At 36.6% G+C, this 20712-nt stretch overlaps 2 protein-coding genes across 4 annotated transcripts in view; both read right to left on the bottom strand.

Annotated features, from left to right (window-relative positions):
- Nucleotides 1–23: 23 nt before the first annotated feature.
- Nucleotides 24–10925, bottom strand: LOC122324476 (synaptotagmin-like protein 3). 3 transcript variants are annotated; one of them, XM_043218905.1, is made up of 17 exons: nucleotides 10817–10925; nucleotides 8009–8145; nucleotides 6006–6202; nucleotides 5702–5917; nucleotides 5541–5608; nucleotides 4721–4775; nucleotides 4522–4603; nucleotides 4362–4434; nucleotides 4152–4270; nucleotides 2837–2968; nucleotides 2543–2709; nucleotides 2365–2464; nucleotides 1564–1734; nucleotides 1348–1426; nucleotides 1048–1138; nucleotides 409–683; nucleotides 24–298 (listed from the first exon to the last, which is right to left on the bottom strand). In XM_043218905.1, the coding sequence occupies exons 3-16, from the start codon at nucleotides 6152–6154 to the stop codon at nucleotides 419–421; spliced, it is 1767 nt and encodes a 588-aa protein (XP_043074840.1). In that variant the 5' UTR covers nucleotides 6155–6202; nucleotides 8009–8145; nucleotides 10817–10925; the 3' UTR covers nucleotides 24–298; nucleotides 409–418. The 3 variants fall into 3 exon arrangements, with proteins under 3 accessions (XP_043074840.1, XP_043074838.1, XP_043074839.1); XM_043218903.1 differs by having other exon boundaries at nucleotides 487–683; XM_043218904.1 differs by lacking the exon at nucleotides 10817–10925 and adding an exon at nucleotides 8462–8606 and having other exon boundaries at nucleotides 487–683.
- LOC122324475 (ectonucleotide pyrophosphatase/phosphodiesterase family member 1-like) overlaps nucleotides 10689–20712 on the bottom strand; it is a 34829-nt gene continuing 24805 nt past the window's right edge. The window contains exons 19-25 of the mRNA XM_043218901.1: nucleotides 19453–19492; nucleotides 19218–19372; nucleotides 16317–16443; nucleotides 15231–15305; nucleotides 12493–12625; nucleotides 11975–12119; nucleotides 10689–11690 (exon numbers count right to left, since the gene is read on the bottom strand). Of these exons, the coding sequence (XP_043074836.1) occupies nucleotides 11538–11690; nucleotides 11975–12119; nucleotides 12493–12625; nucleotides 15231–15305; nucleotides 16317–16443; nucleotides 19218–19372; nucleotides 19453–19492 (828 nt within the window). The 3' untranslated portion in view covers nucleotides 10689–11537. The remainder of the gene's footprint in view (nucleotides 11691–11974; nucleotides 12120–12492; nucleotides 12626–15230; nucleotides 15306–16316; nucleotides 16444–19217; nucleotides 19373–19452; nucleotides 19493–20712) is intronic.

Here is a 20712-nt window from a genome sequence, read left to right as displayed (position 1 = left end):
GGAAGCCGCACCACGCGTCATCGTTGTGGAAATATTTAGTTTATTAAATAAGTTACGAAGTGATAAATATACCGTATGTAAAAAGAAGAGGAGAGAAAACGCATCTGAAGAAATGGGAACGAGTCTCTTTTGAAGACAATCTGGGCACTGGTTCGTCGCTGGCAGGGATCTGTGGGTCGATGGAAAGGATCCACGTTCTTCGGTTATGACCTCACGTTTGTGCCGACGTTTGCGTGAAACGGAAGAACGAAGTCATGCCACTCTCCTGGCATCCGCTGCAGACGTTGCCATGGCGATTCTGCCGAAATAAGCACACAGGATCATACGCGAGTCCGTATTTGTGTGTTTTTGAGCGCGCAGACAAGTCTACTGGTGCTCGTTTATAGATGGAAATAAACTACTACTGACGTCAATCAAGTTATGACTGGAGCCTTGATCTGGCGAGGGTACGTCGTTTTAAATCCAGCACAAGTGTGAGGAGCTCACCTCCGGCCAAGCGCGCTGATCTCAGCAGACGGTCGGCGAGGCTGAAGGTGTTTTTCTCCCACAGGTTGAGCTGCAGCGTGGCCAGAAGAAGCTCCTGACGCGTCAGTCTGCTGAAGCTCATCTGGACAGAGCCGCCGGTCTTCTTCAGCGCTGGACTTCTCTGCACCAACTCTCGATCTCCAGGGAGGCAGAGGATTCTGGGAAGGCAATGGTACCCAATTAATGCCATTTATGTCTTCAGATTTTGACAACATTTAAATTATTGTTTAAAAGGAGACTAAAGATTCACAGTCGTTTTGTTCAGAAATCTGAGATCAGTGTAAAATAGGTAGACAGCCATAATACTTTCTTTCAGGTTTCTTTGATACAATTTAAATACAATTTAATGAGCAGCATTTATGCAAATTTATAAATGTTGCATTATACATCGTTGCAGAATATATATATATATATATATATATTTTTTTTTTTAAATGTATGAAATATTTACTATTTTATATATATATGCTGTAATTAATGTTAACATTAATATTATATACTATATAGTTAACGTCCACTCACCCTTCAATGTAAGCCGTTTTTGACAGAAAGCGCAGCTCGGACAGGTCAGTGATGATGACTTCAAGCTGTCCTGCTCCTCCAATTAAAACGTCTGTACAAATATAATTACACCTAATAGTTTTTTTTTTTTTATTCTGAAGTAATTTAAATACACTTGCGCATTAAGTACATCATCGATACGTTTGAACTTCCATTAAAAACACTAGCATTTAAAACGAGTTAAAGAACAGAAGACGGTGTTTGACTGATTCATAGTCTTATCCTGCTGTCTGACGGTGTGATGAAGTGCTAGTCTCATACCAGCTCTGTGCGGGTGAGTCTGTGGCAGGAACTGAGCTTTGAGCAGCAGCTCGACATCGCCACCGAGTGGATGACCCCGCTGTGAAAGAACAAGCTTCAGTGTCCAACAGATACATATACACCTCGCGACACGAGCAGATGTAGGCAGTTAACCTATACAGCTCAGTAGAAAGAGCCTGAAGTGCAGATCATCTCATAATGGAGGACTGATCTTACCTTCGGGCCGGGCGGGCAGCAGACCGAGCGCTGAGCGTCTGCGCTCTCCAGACACAAGTCAGCCAGACGGACCAGCGTCTCGCCCAGAAAGAGCTTCCTCTTGAGTCCCCTGCAGTGCCACACTGACACCTGAGCCACGCTGCTGCCCAGCCGCTCGGCGGCCACCACACACTGTAACGGCCACAAACACAAAGAATACAAAGAAGAAGAATTATACCGCTAATGCTTTACTTTGAATTTTTTTTTGTTATTTTGCCACGACAAGACCATTTAGGGCGAAGGGACATTTAACAACAATTAAAACTAATTATAAATAAAAATAAAATACAATAAGAATAAATAGAAAGATAAGATAATATGATAAAATAAGATTCAATTTAATTCAATTAAATGACAGTATTATAATAGTATGATTATTGAAGAAGATTATTCTGGATGTAAACGTTCATTGTGTTATTTCAAATATCAAACTTCATTTTTAAAGGTTGTGAGAGCAGCAACAAATAATATATTGCTCGCTCAGCATCTGTTCGTGAATTTGCTAATAACTTTTCTCAGTAATAATGTGTGCTCATCTCACCACTTTAATGTAGGGTTATTATAAATAACAAAAAAAAAATTTTTTAACGTAATAATATAAAAGCCCTAAACTTACTCGATTTCACGTAACTGCAAAATTTCCACTTAAAATAAACTAAAATAAAAAATAAACTAAAACCGAAATAAATAAATGACTAAGTAAAATTAAATTGGAAAAACAAACATAAATAAATAAAAATGTTACAATTTATTTATACTCACAGTAAAGGTTTCATTGTAAAGCGGCTCGTTTCCTCTTTTGACTGCTGTCTTCATCTTAAAATCGTGATATTTCTTTGGAAGCAAGCAGACCTTCACATACCTGTTTGTTCAAAAGAAACCCGTTATTAGGCCCGACCGCCTACGAGTCAAACGTTCTTCAACCTTTTAACGCACTCACGGGCGACATTTCTTCTTCATATCTCCACACATCAGATTCTTGCAGGCTTTGATGGTTATCTCCAAACAGGACGTCCTGCTGCTGTAACCGAAGGCGACCTCCACTTCTCCGTTCACGCTAGTGTTTCCCATCGGCCCCCAATCCATTCCTGCGCTGCTGTTGCTGTCCTGTACGGAACGCACACTCTTTTATGTTCGCGCTTGAAGTCACGAGAGACTGCAAGCTTGCAGAAAGTGATCTTGCGGCTTCGCTTCCTCTGTTATCCGATCGATCAGAAATACGGTGAATTCCTACCCTCTGCTCGTCGCTGTACGCCGATGTGTACGAAGCGTCGTCGTCTGTCAGGTAAAGCGTACTTGTTGAGGCGTACTGCTCCGTGCCTCGGCGGTTCTGGGGTAGGTTGGGGAGACTGGGTGCTTTGCAGAGCTGTAAGGAGACAACATCAATCGGGACATCATACGTCAACGTTTAAATCGATCTCGTTCTTAGATTGAACAGCATGCCGATTGTAAAAAAAAAAAAAAAAAAAAAATCTATCGCGTATAGAGAAGACGTTTCACAACAAGCATTTCAGTCAAATGTAATTCGTGCAACGCTTCAACCCACGGGAGAAAGTCAACTCGACTCGGCAGTTTAAAATGAGCCCAATTCAGAGTAAAATATGTGGATTTGGCAACCCTGCGTGCTGCATCCAAAGTGATTTAAATACTCTGCATATTGATAGCGGCTTCCTGCTGAGCTAGAATTATATTTCATATCGGAATGTTTGCGGGAGCAAGACAGAAATTAATTCTTTTTTTTTGTCTTCGAAGAACAAGGATTTCCACTATTTTTTAAAAAAGCCACAAGTGTGATTTCCAGACCTGGAAAAGTCATGTAAAAGCTTACAGTTTAACAGCATTTTTATAATAAATATACTTTTTTTTTCTTGATTTGAAATACTGGTAATAATTTTTACGTTTAATATGCTGAAAATAGTTAACATGAAATAACAAGCTTTTATTAATCTTAATGTTTATTGTGGATGTTATTACTAGACGTTATAACATTTGTCAAACCATTAATCTCATCCAAAATAAACTTTTTATTTTTTTTAATATATATATGCGTGTGTACCGTTTTTTTTTTATGCATATATTTTTTATAATATGTGTGTATATACCGTGTGTATTTTGAAAATATTTTTAATAATATAAATCATATCATATATAAACATATAATATATATATATATATATATGCATGTGTGTGTGTATATATACATAAGAATATATATATATATATATATATATATATATATATATATATATGAATACTTTAGCTAATATTAAATTCAAAATCTACTAATAAATTTTTAAAATCAAAATTAGTAATCAAAATATTACTAGCATTAACGAAGATGAAAAAATACTGTAACTATCAATGTGTGAGTTAGCTAAAACATAAACAAAAATATTCAAAAATAAATTGCTGAGAACCACTGGAGATTTCAAACACAGCAGGCAATGGTTATATTACCTGTATAATTATATTCCCATTTTTTTTCCAAGTCAAACCTGGTTTGTGGAGCATCAAAAGCAAATCATTCAAATGAAGTGTAACAGACTTACACCGGTTTTGTTGATGGCGCTCTCTGATCGACTCATGCGTCTTGAGTTCTGCTGAAGTCCGTGATCCACGGTCAGCTGACCCACTTCCACACTCAGATCGCTCTGAGATTTGGAGAACTCTAGCATCAGGACAAGACGAAACATCCCGGATCAGGCTCTTGAGCATGAGTGAGTTATTACGTTGTTATTACGATCGACGGGCTTTCTTACTTTTTATGCGAGCGCTGACACACACCATCAGGTTCTCCACAGATTTTGTAAACGGCTTTGACTTTTTGAGGTCCTAGTTTAACACAAAGACGCACAAAACACGTTATCAGGTGATGAAGAAACGCTAGGAAAAAAAAATCATCCATATTACTGTCTTCACCTGTTCTGTTAAATGAATCAGTCTGTTATAGGACGGGGCTTCATAAACAGGAGGAGGAGTCGGAGGCACGACTGCAATGAAGCTAAAACATAAAACAATAACAATATTAAAAAGTGATTAAAAAGAGTCCAAATTGTCAAATTAAATGTGATTATTAGATTGATTATTATAACGAGGTCTATATTTGAGGGTGTCCAACCTGAGACGCTGATAAGACTGTAATAATTTGTCTCCGATGCTTTCATGACTGTTTTCTAGAAGAAACACGAAAGACAACATTCATGGTTTAGTTCAACACCATATGCATATATATATACACATATATATATATATATATATATATACACATATATATATATATACATATATATATATATATATATATATATATATATATATATATATATATATACACATATATATATATACATATATATATATATATATATATATATATATATATATATATATATATATATATATATATATATATATATATATATATATATATATATATATATATATATATATATATATATATATATATTTTATATATGTATTTGTATATATATATATATATATATATATATATATATATATATATATATATATATATATATATATATATATATATATATATATATTTTTGTTACTTATATAATTACATTATATTTTGGTTTTAAGATGTATCTTTATATATCTAAAAAATATATTAATCACACATAGCCTACATACATACATATGTTAACATCTATTTCTAGTAAAAACTAATATATTACATTATTCATTATTTCTACCTAATTTAAATTTACTTCATATGACAATATATTAATATCGGAAAGTTTTATATATGCACATATATTACAGTGCAATGGATAGCAGACAGCAATATTGGTCAGTTATACAATTAACCGTTATTATTAAAACAAGCTCTATATTTGAGGGTGAGGGATGCAGCGACTGACCAATCAAACTCCAGCATTCCAACGAGCCGTGTAATAATATAAAGTGAGACTCACCTCTGACATCCGGAAACTTCCTTGCTTGCTGTTCAAGAAACCATTCACCAGATTTGATCTTAAATTCCCTGAAAAGAGTTTATTATGAAAAAACGAATACGTGTCGTTCATTCAAAGGTTAGTTCAAATATATTAATAACGTGTTTGTGGCAGATCTTTACCTGTATGCGTGACACATTGTGCACTTCCACTCCTGTGCAGACCAGACGACCCGACAGTGCTTACAGATGCGATGACTGCAGCCGCAGCACACCGATCCACAGTCCCAGAACTTCCCCAGGAGACGCTCGCAGCGCGCGCACGACCTCTGACCAGAGGGACGCATGATGGCCAAGGAACCCTGTCGACAGACACCCTGGAGCTCTACCTTCAGCCTCCTAAAACAAACCAGTTTGAAATATTACAGTGCACCACATTTCTATCGTTGCTGCACGTAAAGAAGTCGTTCTAAAAACATGTTCATGCCTGATCCGGTCCGCTTCAATGGTTCGGAGCGCTTTGTCTCTCTGAAGAACCTCCAGGACTCTTTCTCTCTCCAGAGCCTGGAATAACCCGAGATCCATGGGGCAGACGTTATTGTACATGACTTCCCAGTTTTCCCGTTCGAGTTTCATTTCCTCCACAGCTCAGTTCAGGTCAGAAGATGCCGCTTAGCTTAGATTCTGAAAGATGATTAGGCTTCTCATTAAGTGTTCGGTAAGCAAGCACAAAATTAGTCAAATTAATTGTATATAAAACAAATGCTATTTTTTGTTTTGTCAATGCGCAGTCCCATAGGTGCAATGGGCACACTCCAAAACTCAAAATATGTCTATATGTTTATAAAAACTACAGTGGCCATTCTTCAAAAAACTTAATATATACCACGTAGAATGCAAATTGTTTCAATACAAGCATTTCAAAATGTAATTTATGCAATATTTGAAACCTTTAACCCCAGCGGAGAAAATCAACCCGCCGCAAACGGTTTAAAATTAGCCCAATTCCGGGTAAAAAATGCGGATTTGGCAACCCCGCATGCTACTTGAGCTGCATCCAAAATGATTTAAATACTCCACATATTGACAGCTGCTCCCTATTGAGTGATAATTATATTTAATATCGGAATGTTTGCTGGGGCAGGTCAGAAATTCAGTGGGAGTGGGGTTGAGAAAACAGCGCAGTGCTTTAATAACCTATGAATGGACATGTATATTCATAACGTTCATGTCTTTTTATATATGCTCATTATGTTTTTTTTCACAGTGCTAAAATAATACTTCCATAGGTATGCGCGTCGAATGTGTGAGACACGTCGTAGCCCACATTCATAAAAAAAAAAAAAAAAAGTTATGCTAATGTTGCCTTCACCTCTTCTAATAACATCTGACCGCATGACCCATCAAAACCAAATGAGCAAGCAGTAGCACATGAGCAATTCACAGTAAGGCGGTTTTAATTTGTCGATTTAACAATATATTCCATAAAAATAAATTAAAAATTAAAAATTTTGAAACAGCTTAACCATTTAAAGAAAGAAAGCATTTGGGCAGATAAACTGAAACTAGTTAATTGATTGAGATAAACCAAAACATGCAATTGCATAATAATGCTTGCATCCCTAGTTAAAATGCATCAGAAAGTATTACCATGCCTAGTGCTGTTAACAAAACCAAATCATGCTATATATAATCTCATTCTGACAAAGCAAGTCATCAGACCTAAATGAAATTCAGCAGAGCGTGGGAAAGGGGTCTGCTGTCATTTCCTACATTCTTCATGAGCTCATTTACGTGAAGCGTCTCTGAGCGGACTCATATCTGACGAACTGCGCTTGTCATGCAATGCTTGGGTTATGTGGGAGCCCACAACGTCTGCCCTTGACGGCGCTACGCCAGGGGCTTTCGCTGCAAGAATCACTTCCAGGAAAGGTTTATCTAACAAATGCCACACGCATCTATTATATACGTAGCTTCCCATAGATCAGATGTTTTGGCATTCTTGACATTCAGAGACACGGATATGTTTGAATTGGCGAGCACCAGACACTTAACTGAACGGATCTCCAGTGACCGATTAAACAGTTTCACGCATCATGCACTGAATGTCACAAAATGTGTGATTCAATACACTACAGAGGGAATTTTTTTGTAGATATGCTAGAAACATATACACAATATAAAACTGCAATATTACAATCAACTAAATAATCTTATATTTAATATTTCACAACTGTCCCTAAAAACTAAATTTATGCCGGTGTATGTTAACAGCATTGACAATGTTTTAGTTAACATGTCTTTTAAATGTTAAGCAACACAAAAACCTCAGGTCTTGCGAGTAAAAAAACTGAATTGACACTGATGTACTTTTCTAAAACATGCTACACTTCGGTGTTAGCTTTACCCATTTCAATTTGGCAGCTTTGATTTTGTATGTTAAAAAAATGCCACACTGTTGTCATGCTAAAAAATAGCTTGCAGACTTACCTTCCAGCCAGTTTGATGTGATGATGTGAATTGACAGCTCAGAGACTTGCAAATCTCAAGTCTATATAAAGAGACAGAGTCGTTCGTCATTTTCCACATCCTTCCTGTTCACAAGATCGTGACACAGGTCTGTGAAACTGAAATAAACCAGAACAACTGTATGTTCAGTTGCACGGCCACAGAAACAAATTATCAAACAGAAACTTTTCTCAGCGTTTCTTTTACACTAAACATGCTTTTTAGCTTATAATGCATGCAATGTGTGTATACATGTTAATCAGTAAAAGAGGTTGTCAAACAAGTTGTTTTTTTTTTTTTAATCATAAACGTAACTGTAAAAACCTTAAATTTTAGTTTTTTTGTAATGTGACAGAAAAACAGTTTCCTGATAAGCAATACAACAAATAAATTTTAAATATGAGTATTTTAAAACAAAACCACTTCACTGCTTACCTTGCTTAAAATAAAAGAAAAAATATATCAAATACATCCAGCCTTTAAGAGATTTCTTAATCATGACTTTATAGCTGTTATAAAAAAAAAATTATATGTATGTGTGTATATAAAAGGGCATTTGTATTTTATCATTATAAATATTAAATAAATATACACTATTGTTTAAACATACAGAAAGAGAAAGAGAGAGAGAGAGAGAGAGACAAACTGAGAGATGTAAAGACAGAGACTGAGAGACATATACAGACAAACAGATAGAGAGACATAAGGACAGACAGACAGCCTAAAAGATGTCAAGAATGACAGGAAGTCAGGTTGAGAGCCATAGAGACAGACAGACAGATTGAGAGATGTAAGGCAGACAGACAGAGAGACAAAAAAGACAGACAGACAGATAGACAGAGACAAAGACAGACGTGAAGACAGACTTGCTGAGAGTTATAGACAGACAGACAGACAGACAGAGAGACAAAGATAGACAGACCGAGAGACATGAAGACAGAGAGACAAAGACAGACAGACAGCCTGAGAGATGTGAAGACAGACAGACATGAAGACATAAAGACAGAGAGACAAAGACAGACAGACTGACTGAGAGATGTAAAAACAGAAAAACAGACTGATAGAGATGTAAAGACAGGCAAACAGACAGAGAGACAAAAAACAGACAGACAGATAGAGAGGCAAAGACAGACAGACTGAAAGATGTGAAGACAGACAGGAAGTCAGGCTGAGAGTCAAAGACAGACAGACAGACAGACTGAGAGACAAAGATAGACAGGCAGAGAGACATAAAGACAGACAGATAGAGACGTAAAGACAGGCAGACAGAGACCCATAAAGACAGACTGAGAGATGTAAAGACAGAGGCCTGAGAGATGTGAAGACAGACATGAGGTCAGGTTGAGAGTCAAAGACAGACAGACAGACAGACTGAGAGGTGTAAAGACAGACAGACAGACAGACAGACAGACAGACAGACAGAGAGACAGAGAGACAAAGACAGACAGATAGAGATGCAAAGACAGACAGACACAATGAGAAATATAAAGACAAACAGATAGACAGACAGAGATGTAAAGACAAACAGGAAGTCAGGCTGAGAGTCAAAGACAGACAGACAGACTGACTGAGAGGTGTAAAGACAGACAGAGTGACAAACAGAGAGACATAAAGACAGACAGAGAGAGATAAAGACAGGCAGATAGAGATGTAAAGACAGACAGAGATATGTAAAGACAGACAGAGATATGTAAAGACAGACATACTGACTGAGGGGTGTAAAGACAGACAGAGAGACGTAAAGACAGACAAACAGACAGACAGAGTGACGTAAAGACAGACAGACAGCCTAAGAGATGTGAGGACAGACAGGAAGTCAGGCTGAGAATCATAAAGACAGACAGAGAGACATAAAAACAGACAGACTGACTGAGACATGTAAAGAAGGACAGATAGAGACGTAAAGAGAGACAGACAGACAGGAAGTCAGATGGACAGAGACATAAAGACAGACAGACAGATAGAAACAAAGACAGACAGAGAGACATAAAGACAAAGACATAAAGACTGACAGAGAGATGTAAAGACAGACAGAAAGACTGAGAGATATAAAGACAGTCAGGAAGATAGACAGAAAGACAGACATAAAAACATACAAGACAGAGACATAAAGACAGACAGCCCGAGAGATGTAAAGACAAAGACATAAAGACAGACACTGACAGATAGACTGATAGATGTAAAGACAGACAGAAAGTCAGGCTGAGAGCCATAAAGAGACAGAGACAAAGACGGAAAGGAAAACAGAGAGACAGACTGAGAAATGTAAAGAGAGACAGGAAGTCAGAGAACAATAAAGACAGAGACGAAAAGACAGACAGACACAGAGAGTGAGAGAGAAACAGATAGATAGATAGATAGATAGATAGATAGATAGATAGATAGATAGATAGATAGATAGATGTGAAATACATGGTTATTATTATTATTATTATGAATAATAATAATAATAATAATAATAATAAGTCAGCTTTTCTTTTGAAGAACCAAGTTGGGAATAGTTCTGTTGCTTTTTTGTTTTTCTTCAGGGTTCTATAATCAACACAAAATTCTAACGAACCAGACACTTTTTAAAAAAAAAAAAAAAAAAAAAAAAAAAAAAAACTTACTGAAGATAATTTTGATGCTTGACTGCACTGAACCACAACACATTGCTCAAACATAACACAAATATTAAATATTTAATCAGTATTTACCAAATGAGACAATCTACACATTATGAACTTTGAATAACAAAAGTAACATACAAATGTAATAAAGAATGCTGATTCAAATGTGTTCAAAATTGACCTGAGAGAGTGAATCCATTTCATCTCCAGAAAACCATACACAGTGACATGCTTTTTGCTTCTGCTGTCTGATGTATTCCTGCATTCTGTCCTGAAGGGGCAGTACAAACCACTATTACACACAAGTAAATAAATCACGAGTTGGCTGTAAGTGCTACAGACTGCTGGTTTGTTTCATTTGTTGTAAAACAATATAATAAAACAATGCATAGCGAGTGACACTTTGAAAGCGATTCCTTTAGAAAATGTAGGTTTTCTGCTGTTTGCACAAGAGCTCTGATACATTTTCGTTTAAGGATACTCTTTCTGTTTGGAACAGGCTGAATGCAGGACCACAGCGCAACCACAGTTAAATCACTAACATGTGTGCTGCAAAACAGCTTTTATTATTGTTATTATTATTTCTTTTTTTTTTTTTTAGAAGAAGAGAATTCGAGTTTTTCTAGGATTGCTGGGCCGGTTTCTGGTGCGTTCGGTACTTCCCCCATATAAAAATAGATTGCCTCTGAGAATAAAGATTTCATTAAAAGCAGAGATCGTAAAACTTTTTATTTTCCCATTTTTAGCAGTTCAAAGGATCTCGCGATGAGCTTGCGTCTTTGTTTCCGGAGTCTGGTTAAAGCTCAGCTGCGTTTCAACGAAGAACAGATCCGTTCCATTCTGAATACGCCGTCGGCGGCCTTCAGACGCGGTGGAACGAGGTCTAAGTTCTCAAGCGTTTTCTAGAAAGTTTTGAGTGTGGTTTTGAGTCGTGATGTTTCGGCGACAGATATCTGGTCGTGGTAAAAACTCAAGCCCGTCAGAAGCTCGACGTCTCGGACCCGCGCCACGTGAAACTGAACCCAGTCCTGGAGCCACGAGTAGTCTGAGCCGTTCTGGAGAATTAAACGATAGAACCAATCAGGGTGTGTGAAAATAAAGAATCTGAACTGACCCTTTAAGAAATAATACACTTGAAGTGTGAACAGAATCTAATGTTTCCAGCCACTATAAATCTACATGAAGCTCAATCGTCTTTGAAGTACGGTAGAAGTGTGCTGCCAAACGTTTGAGGTTTAACTAAATGCATTTAGTTTTTTAACTTCTACACCCGGTTAACAAGTTGCCTGACACACTACTTCCTCTGTACAATCTTACGGTTGCTGTTAATATTACGTACATGACACGTTTCCAGACGATCAGCTCGATGAGGAAGAATGAACGACACGGCATCTAGAGGACCGTCGCACTGTCGGATGGAAAGGGACGAGTTCTTACAACTTGTAAGAATCACAAAAAAATGCGTTGGGATGGGAGCCCCGTTCCTGAAAGCAGAAGAGGATCGTCTATATGAGGGAAGAATTCAGTCTAATGCGTTTAGTAGAATACATTTTTAGCATTGTTCGGCCACTAGTGGGCAGTATGTGAACTCCTAGTAGGTAAAGGTGCATTTGACCTAATGGAATATTTTTTTCTCATATATTCATATGTTAGACCAGATATGGTCCACGTTCTTGTCATCCTGAAAGCACCATCTGACCTACATGTAAAGTGACCGACCACAGTATATTTTAAAAATGTAAAATTAAAGATCTTATATAAATATATATATATAGCCTGGAATATTTTCATAACGCTGTCCGTTATATATATATAAAAAGGAAATCTTCCACGCGCTGCGTCGTTTTGCGAACTTACGGGGTTCCCTTGTTCATAAAGTCATAGTTCCCGTCAAAGTCGTTGTCGAATATTGGTCCGCTCACAACGTTGACTCCGTTCAGCTTTTGCGAATACTTGACAAGCAGAACATCGTGAAAGCGATTCCAGACATCTGTCATAAAGACATGAACAAATGTGACGCTACCAACAAACTTGAAAGGCGTAAGAGCCACAGAACACACACAGTGGTGTTATTATTAACATTACTACAAAAGTATATCAATAGCAGAAAAATAACAGTACAGGAGAGGTTTATGTAACATGATAAGAGCAAATTATGTAAAACAGTGATGGCAACATTCAGGACATAATCACAATGTAGACTGCTGTCCATAATTCCGTTTATGCATAATTACTGTATTTAAAATGCTTAATTTGCACCTTGTTTATTAAGTGGCTGAAACCAAACAAGAGGTTGCAAAAGAACCAGAAAAAGATCCCAATGAACGATGAGTTTTTGGATTCTTATGAATAATAGGTCCAATGTATTAAAAAATAGACGCTACTTCTACAATCGGCCGACGACAGATGAATGTGTTTTGAAACACGGATTGATTTCTAATGGAATCTTAATGCTCTACACGTACGTGATGTTTGTGGAGTTAGTTTGGGGAATGAGATGAGTAATTTTCACTTTGATCTAAATAGTTTCACAACACAGAGTGAAGAAAGTGTTTACCATACACGGGTGTTGCAATTACCACTGACGAGTCTCTGAGGTCGAAGCAAAACATGTTAATTTAATTCACATGCATACATGACTCAGTGCTGCTTTATTACTAAAGCAGGTCTTCGTCGTGACTTGTGAGGACCACCTGCCGCAAAGCTTTTTCGTTGTTTTATGGAAATGTTGACATGGCTTTTCAAAGTAAAACAGGAACACTTTTCCAAGGAGGGTCTGCAACGATGCCATAACCAAAATGATAAAATATGCATTGCTGCTCTATAAAGCCATTAACATCTTTGTAGTTTTATGTTATTTATGAATTTTGCTCTGTGAATTATGAATTTCCCTAAAACGGAGTTAGCATGGTTAACTAAAACAGAAAGCCTTTTTTTAATTACTGGAAATAAATCTGGGGGAAACACGAAAACTTGAGAATATAGAAATATTTCAGCTATTTGACATTTATGTTATGGGTTCTGAAAGATTCATATTTTGCTTTTGGGAGTCCCAAACAGGCTGACATGCATGCAAGGTCAAAAAGACCTTCTTGTTTATTATAATATGCGTTTATTTTTACCATATTTGTTTAACGATTCATTTTTGGTCGATTTCATTTAAAGCGGTGTTTGGGAGTTTTTAATGCTTCAAAAGAAGCACCTAGCGCTTCATTCAGACCAACGCAAAAATTCAATTGCAATATGCTAATGTTTCATGCTGACATCAATGAAACGTAAGATCCTATATGAAGTATCACGAGATGCTAATTTTATGTTCGTCTACGGACTCCGATAAACACAAAACACTCTCATCAAGCCCATTTCTGTCTCACTCGGATAACAGAGCCATGAAATTACTCTGAGAAAGCTGCCGTTCTTTGGGCAGTCCTAAGTGTTTTTTGGCAGGTCAAGCGTTCCTGCGGGACTCTTTCTTTGATTTTGGTATAAATGCTTGCTGGCCTCGATTCAGCGGTGATCAACTGATTCTAATAATAGGGCAGCATTAACTAGAGAACATTTACCTTTTCAGGGAGTGTTGCATATCCTTATTAAACCAGAGCACAGCTTTCTCATATATAGTCTCATTTACTTTGAATATGATTGAGTAGTTTAGTGTAGATCTGTAGAGTGACACAGCACTTCAGATCGAGTTTCACACCCATGTCTATGCAAACTCTTGCAAAACAGATTTAATTCTCATGCAAAGTAGGAGCGATAGAAACATTCTACTTGCCTAAAGTCAAAGGGCCACTCTACTGTAGAGTTTAGCTTCAACTCGCCTCAACACACCTGTCTAGAAGTTTCTAGGGTGCTTAGTAAGACCTTGCTTAGCTGGTTCACGTGCGTTTGATTAGGGTTGGAGCTGGGCTCTGCTGGACAGTGACCCTTCAAAGTTTTAGAGACCCCTTTAAAGTGAATGTATATCATCAGACATTATGTTGGGCAAAGTATTTCTGCATTAGTTCTAGAGCCATTCCATTACACTTTTCCAAAGAGAAAGCTGTGCATTCTGAGCTGGAGTGCAGAAATACAGCCTTTTATTGAAAACAGGCAATGTTTACTGGCATGTGGAACCGATTCTGAATACAAAGTTTGGTATTTAGTTTATTATTGACAACGGCACTTCAGAACCATGTTTTTTTTTTCTATTGTTGACATCAAAGGTTGTACATCTAATTGAACCGAACAGTTTTTTTTGCACAAATATATCAACTAAATCATAATGACCATAATGTTTCTTACCACTCTATGCTTGAATCCCTACGACCAAATAAATCTGAACTAATTTAAAGCTCATTATGCATACAATCTTGATTTGGGGATTCATTCCAGCGTTGACTTTCCAGCTGCTTTCCAAGTTTACAAGTAAACATCAAATCTATTCGCATTGGCAGTCAGAATAAAGACGTCGTGCAGTTCTTTCCAGAACAAACATGCAAAGTGTATATGACATAACACACACGCAAAAAAAACAACAACTAATTTTGATCCCAGTTGCCAGGTTTTGTCTCCCTGCAGTCTATGTAATAAGCTGAATGTAAAACATGGCTTACCTTTGAAAGCAGGAAACATGGGCACCATGTTGCTTGTAATTAAGGAGTCTGGCTCAGTTCCTGTAGGACTGAAGTCTGAAGGAGAAAGAAATCATTAAGGGTCCTGTTGTACAAAATGCTACCAATATAGCAGAGGAAACGCAACCCTTTCATTACACAGATCTCTGGATACACTGATTGGCCGAACTGTAGAATTGAGCGGTTCGCAATTTTTGTACAATGGCCGCTAAACAAGGACGCATTAAATCGATCGAAAGTGACAGTAAGAATTTTGTATTGTTACAAAAGATGTATATTTCATATGGAAGCCCGTTTTGGCCACTGAATAAAAAATAAAATGTAATTATGACATTTTATCTCACAAACCTGATTCTTTTTCTTGCAACTGCATGTTTGATAGACATATCACAATAGTTAGATATAAAAGTTAAAACGTTTTTTTTGCCCTCGAAATTGGACTTTATATCTCACCGAACTGCAAGACATAAACTCGCAATTCCAAAAAAAGGTCAGAATTGTGCATCACAATATCACAAACTTATATCAGGATTGTTATAAAGTCAGAAATCTGAGTCAGAGTCAGAATAAATCTGAACTGTAAGACAAAAAGTCACAATAACCTTTTTTTATTATTCAGTGGCGGAAAGAGGCTTCTATCATTTTGAATAGTGTTGTTCAGTTGAATTTTAAAGAATTTGAAAAAATAAAGTATGATTTCCGTTTCAGTTTTCAACATTGATGATAACAATATAAAGCGGTTCTTTCAAATCATAACAGCATTTCGCTAAATTTCAGTTCATACTACATTTTTGATCAAATAATAGCAGCCTTTGTGAGACTAACTTCACAGCTTGACCAACTTCAAACTAATACATTTCCGAGATGTTAACAGCAATATACCATATTTGCATTTATGGGTTTATTTACAGAATGTGGCATATCATGCACTTTATTCAATTTTAATAGAAAAAAAAAAAAATAAAATCTAGGACTTTTTCCCTTAAGTAAAAGAGGTCAGAAAGTGAAATGAATAATGGGTTTTGTGTAAAGGTTTTAAAGTAAATACAGGTATCCTGTCAGACTCACTGGGTGGATGCAGGAGGCCAAAGGTCAGAGTGGAATTGTTCTTGTAGAACGAGCAGGACTGTCTGGCACTGGCCTGAACACGCACATCTGCACGCACACATGTGTCTGCCGAGGGCTGGACGCTCACCTTTTGTTTGACAAAGAGAAGAAAGAAAGTCAACGATCGGAGGAAACAGCGCTTTGCGTTTAAACACTCATCAAGCGCACGACAGGACTCTTAATATTCTCAGCGTTCGCCACTTCACAGAGATTTCCCCACAGTAAATATACTTTTGAGCTTCAAGAGAAAGGTCAGTTCGCTTTTTACGAAACACGTCTCCAATCTTGACTTAATCGTGCTTAAAATACACGCTTCGCAATCAGACTTTTAAACACTCTGGCATGGGATGATTTGATAGTACTTCAAGGTAGTGAAGTCATGATATTTATTTCTTAAAGTTACTCCCACGTGAAACAAGATCAGGCTTGAAGCCTGAAGAGTTCCAGCTGTGGTTACATTCATCATCATTTCACAGCCTCAAGTTGTTTTAAGTATAAAGAAAATTAGAGAATACGGATGATTTCATTTAGTTCACATAAAATAAACGATTCTATAATTATCTACTGACCCTGACAACGTGTTTTTCCATGGGGAAAAATACTATATATGCACTGGCACCATTGACTTGGTGGGCATTGCTGGGAACGCCCACAAAAACGTCATATCCGTTTATGCCACAGGGGACAACAAATCAAATTAATGCGTGGAGACCTTGTTAGGTGCTTGATCTTTACTTTTTGTTATGATTTTGATTTATTTTTTGCTTGGTGCAATGCCGAAAAGTTGCTCCGTGGCTTTCTGTACCTATAAATAAAAAAATCATATGCTACAGAATGAACACAGCATCGTGTTCAAAAACGACCAAAGAGTTTGGATATTTTTTCGCCAGTCTTAGTACACGAAATAAATCTACAGAGGAGTCAAGTTTTAAAAAATAAAGAAAAACATTGAAACTCTTTGGTCTTTTTTAAACACGATGCTACTGGTCTAATCGGATTTAATGATCTATGCTAAGCTATGCTAAAAGTGCTATGGGCTGAATGGATTCAAACACAGAAAAACTCAACTCATTGGCAGTTGGAGAATGAGCCTATTTCCAAACATTATTTAGGAAATAGGCTAAAACTGTAACCATTTTTCCATTTATAGTATTTTTAAAAAAATTTAATTTCTTCGTATGCCATCAGAAAACTTATATATAGTGCTCAAAATATGCTGGACATCTTTAAAGCAGCTTGAAGCCCAGAGTATACTTCTGTTTTTGTGTGTTTACGTTCACAAAGAAACCGATAAGGAAGTATCTAGCGCTTACGTGACCAACTTCGTTCGCACATGCTACAGTATGAAACGCAGTATACTTTGAACTGCTAAAGAGACGGCAGCATTTCGCTTTTCGTTCTATATGTCCATCCATACGCATTGCGAATGCAGGAAACAGAAAACACAAGCTAATGAGAATTTCCCTGCGTTCCAGAGTTCACGTTTGATGAACTCTGCACTGAAAACATGTGACTAGTAGATGATTGGCATATCGTATTAGTTGAATTATAAGAACAGAAAAGACGTTGCGGGAATCCCAGTACAGTACTAGTTCTAGTGCTCGTGTGTTGATTAGATGCGTTTGCAAACAATATCAAATGAAGTCTACAAAGACTATGTATTTGATTATGGGGGGGAAAAAAAAAAAACCTGTATACTTTGGACTTAATAGTTTGGGTCAAAACTGAAGCATGCTTTTAATATCCTTTAACGAAAAGAATTCAAAAACTAATTTTTTTGTATCATGTAGAAATACACATTTCTAAATACATACGGCGGAGTGAATGATCTCTAGATCTCAGAATATTAAACGCTCACTGCATGAAGGCGAGGAAACGCTCGATGAGCAGTTTGTCACCGTCTCGCTGTTTCGAGGGTTAGCGAGTGTGATGATGACGATGCTGCTAGAGACTGATTTACTCCGCGGTCGGCCCACAAAATGAGCAGCACATGCTGAAGGGTGGAGAGCGAGGCCGTCTGTCATCTTTCCTGACCTCACCGAGCATCACCATTAAATCCTCTGCACATGTACACCTTCCTGTTTTGACCGGCGTTACAAATTTATCAAATGTGCGTTTAATTGCACTTAATCTCATCTAATTTCACTAGCGGTTCCTCGCCTTGTGAAAAAGAAGTGTGCCTAATTATATTAATTATATAATAAATTGTACGTAAAAAAAAAAAAAAAAAAATACGCAAGACCCTTTGAGACCCTTTTAAAAACTTAAAAGGTTTTAAAGTACATTTTAAATCATTGTTTAATAAAATCTTCAAAGCTTTAAAAATATGTGCTGCTGACTAACACTACTATATTTGCGCTTATATATTATTTACTGTACTTATATATTATTCACATAATGTACACTAGCATTACTTTTTAAAAGCACGCTGAAGTGTACATCTTTTTCACAAGCGATTTTTCAAGTTTCACTCTAAAAATAATAACTAAAAAGGGGTGTAACTCATTTCAATCCCTCAGGACATCTTCAGAAAATAATCACAGGAAAATATCTAATGAAAACCCCTGCAGCGCAACGTTGTAACAGTTTAAAATGAGCTATTGTTTCGTCTACAATAAACCCCACTTTAAAGACCCCATGACGTTACAGTCAGTTGTAATAGCTAATATTCACTTTAAATAAAAATACTATTAATTCATAACAGTCTCTTTTTGGAGGATGCTCTACATGACTCGTCTTGACTCGAGTAATTAAAATGCTACTCCACAATTATTCACTCCGCCTTTGACTAGCAGTACAAGTAGGAATACGGCCACAAAGTGTTCATTAAGTAATACCATGGGGTCTTAAGGGTAGCCTTACCGTTGCATTCAACGAGTACGAGACCCAAAGGGGCATGAGGATGTTTCTGCTGTATCCGCTGACGTACGCAGTGTGGTGAAGTATACAGTAATCCGACTGCTCCTGAAGAACACGCGGGATTCCGTAAGGAAGATGAACAGCCTTCACGTAAGAGCCTATAAAAAGATGAACGAAGGGTGACTGAACTGAAAAGCTTCAGAAACCGCGAGCTATTCCGGACAAACAGTTCACTCACTTGAGTTTGAGTCGATGAGACGCAGGTTCAGGCGGTGGACCTGGAAAAGTTTCGGGAAATTTATTATTTTACATATACATTTATATTAAAATAAGCAAAAAACGTGAAATAAGAAATGAATTAAAAAAAAGTAGCAAAATAAAAATTCCGATACATAAATAAGTTTGGCCTCAATAAGATTCAGTGATGTTTTTGAAAAATGTTTCTTGTTTATTTGTCTTTTACTTGCTGAAAAAAATTCTCTATTCTAGCTCTATTCTGAAATACAATTTTTATTTATTAAATTTCCATAATTTATTTTTACAATTGTAATTTATTCCTGTGAATTAAACTTGAATTCTTAGCAGTCATTACTCTAAAATAAATACCTTTTCGGTACTCATTGATAAATATAAAGTTAAAAAGAAAAGCAAAAGCTATATAATTTATACACACACAGACACAGTAGTCAAAAACTGGAATATGGATATTTATATATATATATATATATATATATATATATATATATATATATATATATATATATATATATATATATATATATATATATATATATATATATATATATATATATACATACATATATACACACTGCAAATTATTGAATAGTTGTATAATAAAAATGTTTGTAATTTTTAAAACCAATTTCCGGACCCCAATACAGTGTACATTGGAGACATTAAATCATTTGTAACAGTTAAGTACAAGTGGCTTGACTCACTTCCCTTTCAAAAACTAAAAAAAACTGATTGTGACAAACCACAGGAAAAAATAAAGAAATCCAGACAACACCACAAAGCCAAAAATGAATATGTGATGTGGATCATCATAGAGACACACAAACAACAATCATAACTCAAAGAAATCCCTTGGAGATACAGACTGTAATACATTCTGCAACATTAACTACAAGACCAACGCTAAAGGGCAAACCCCCCTTTGAATCACGTTTGAATAACATTCTGACACTCCATCCACTTGTTTTTCAGTATTGTGATATGAACAACGTAATGTAATTGGCTTTCCAAGACTTTCAGACATGCAGTTCTTGGTTGCAACTGAATATCCTTTGCACAGTGACGGGCTTCACTACATAAATCCCCTGTTATGAACACAAAGCAACAATAGCAAGGAAAAACTCTAGAGTAAGTAGGAAACCTTGGGTGGAACCGCGAGGAAATTCATCCTGTGAGTCATCTAATAACAGCCAGTTCAAAGACACTCAGGATTACACCATAACACACGGCAGACATTTGATTT

This window comes from Puntigrus tetrazona, chromosome 20 (assembly GCF_018831695.1).
Source record: "Puntigrus tetrazona isolate hp1 chromosome 20, ASM1883169v1, whole genome shotgun sequence".
NCBI lineage: Eukaryota > Metazoa > Chordata > Actinopteri > Cypriniformes > Cyprinidae > Puntigrus > Puntigrus tetrazona.
This window is presented reverse-complemented; position numbering and strand designations above follow the sequence as displayed.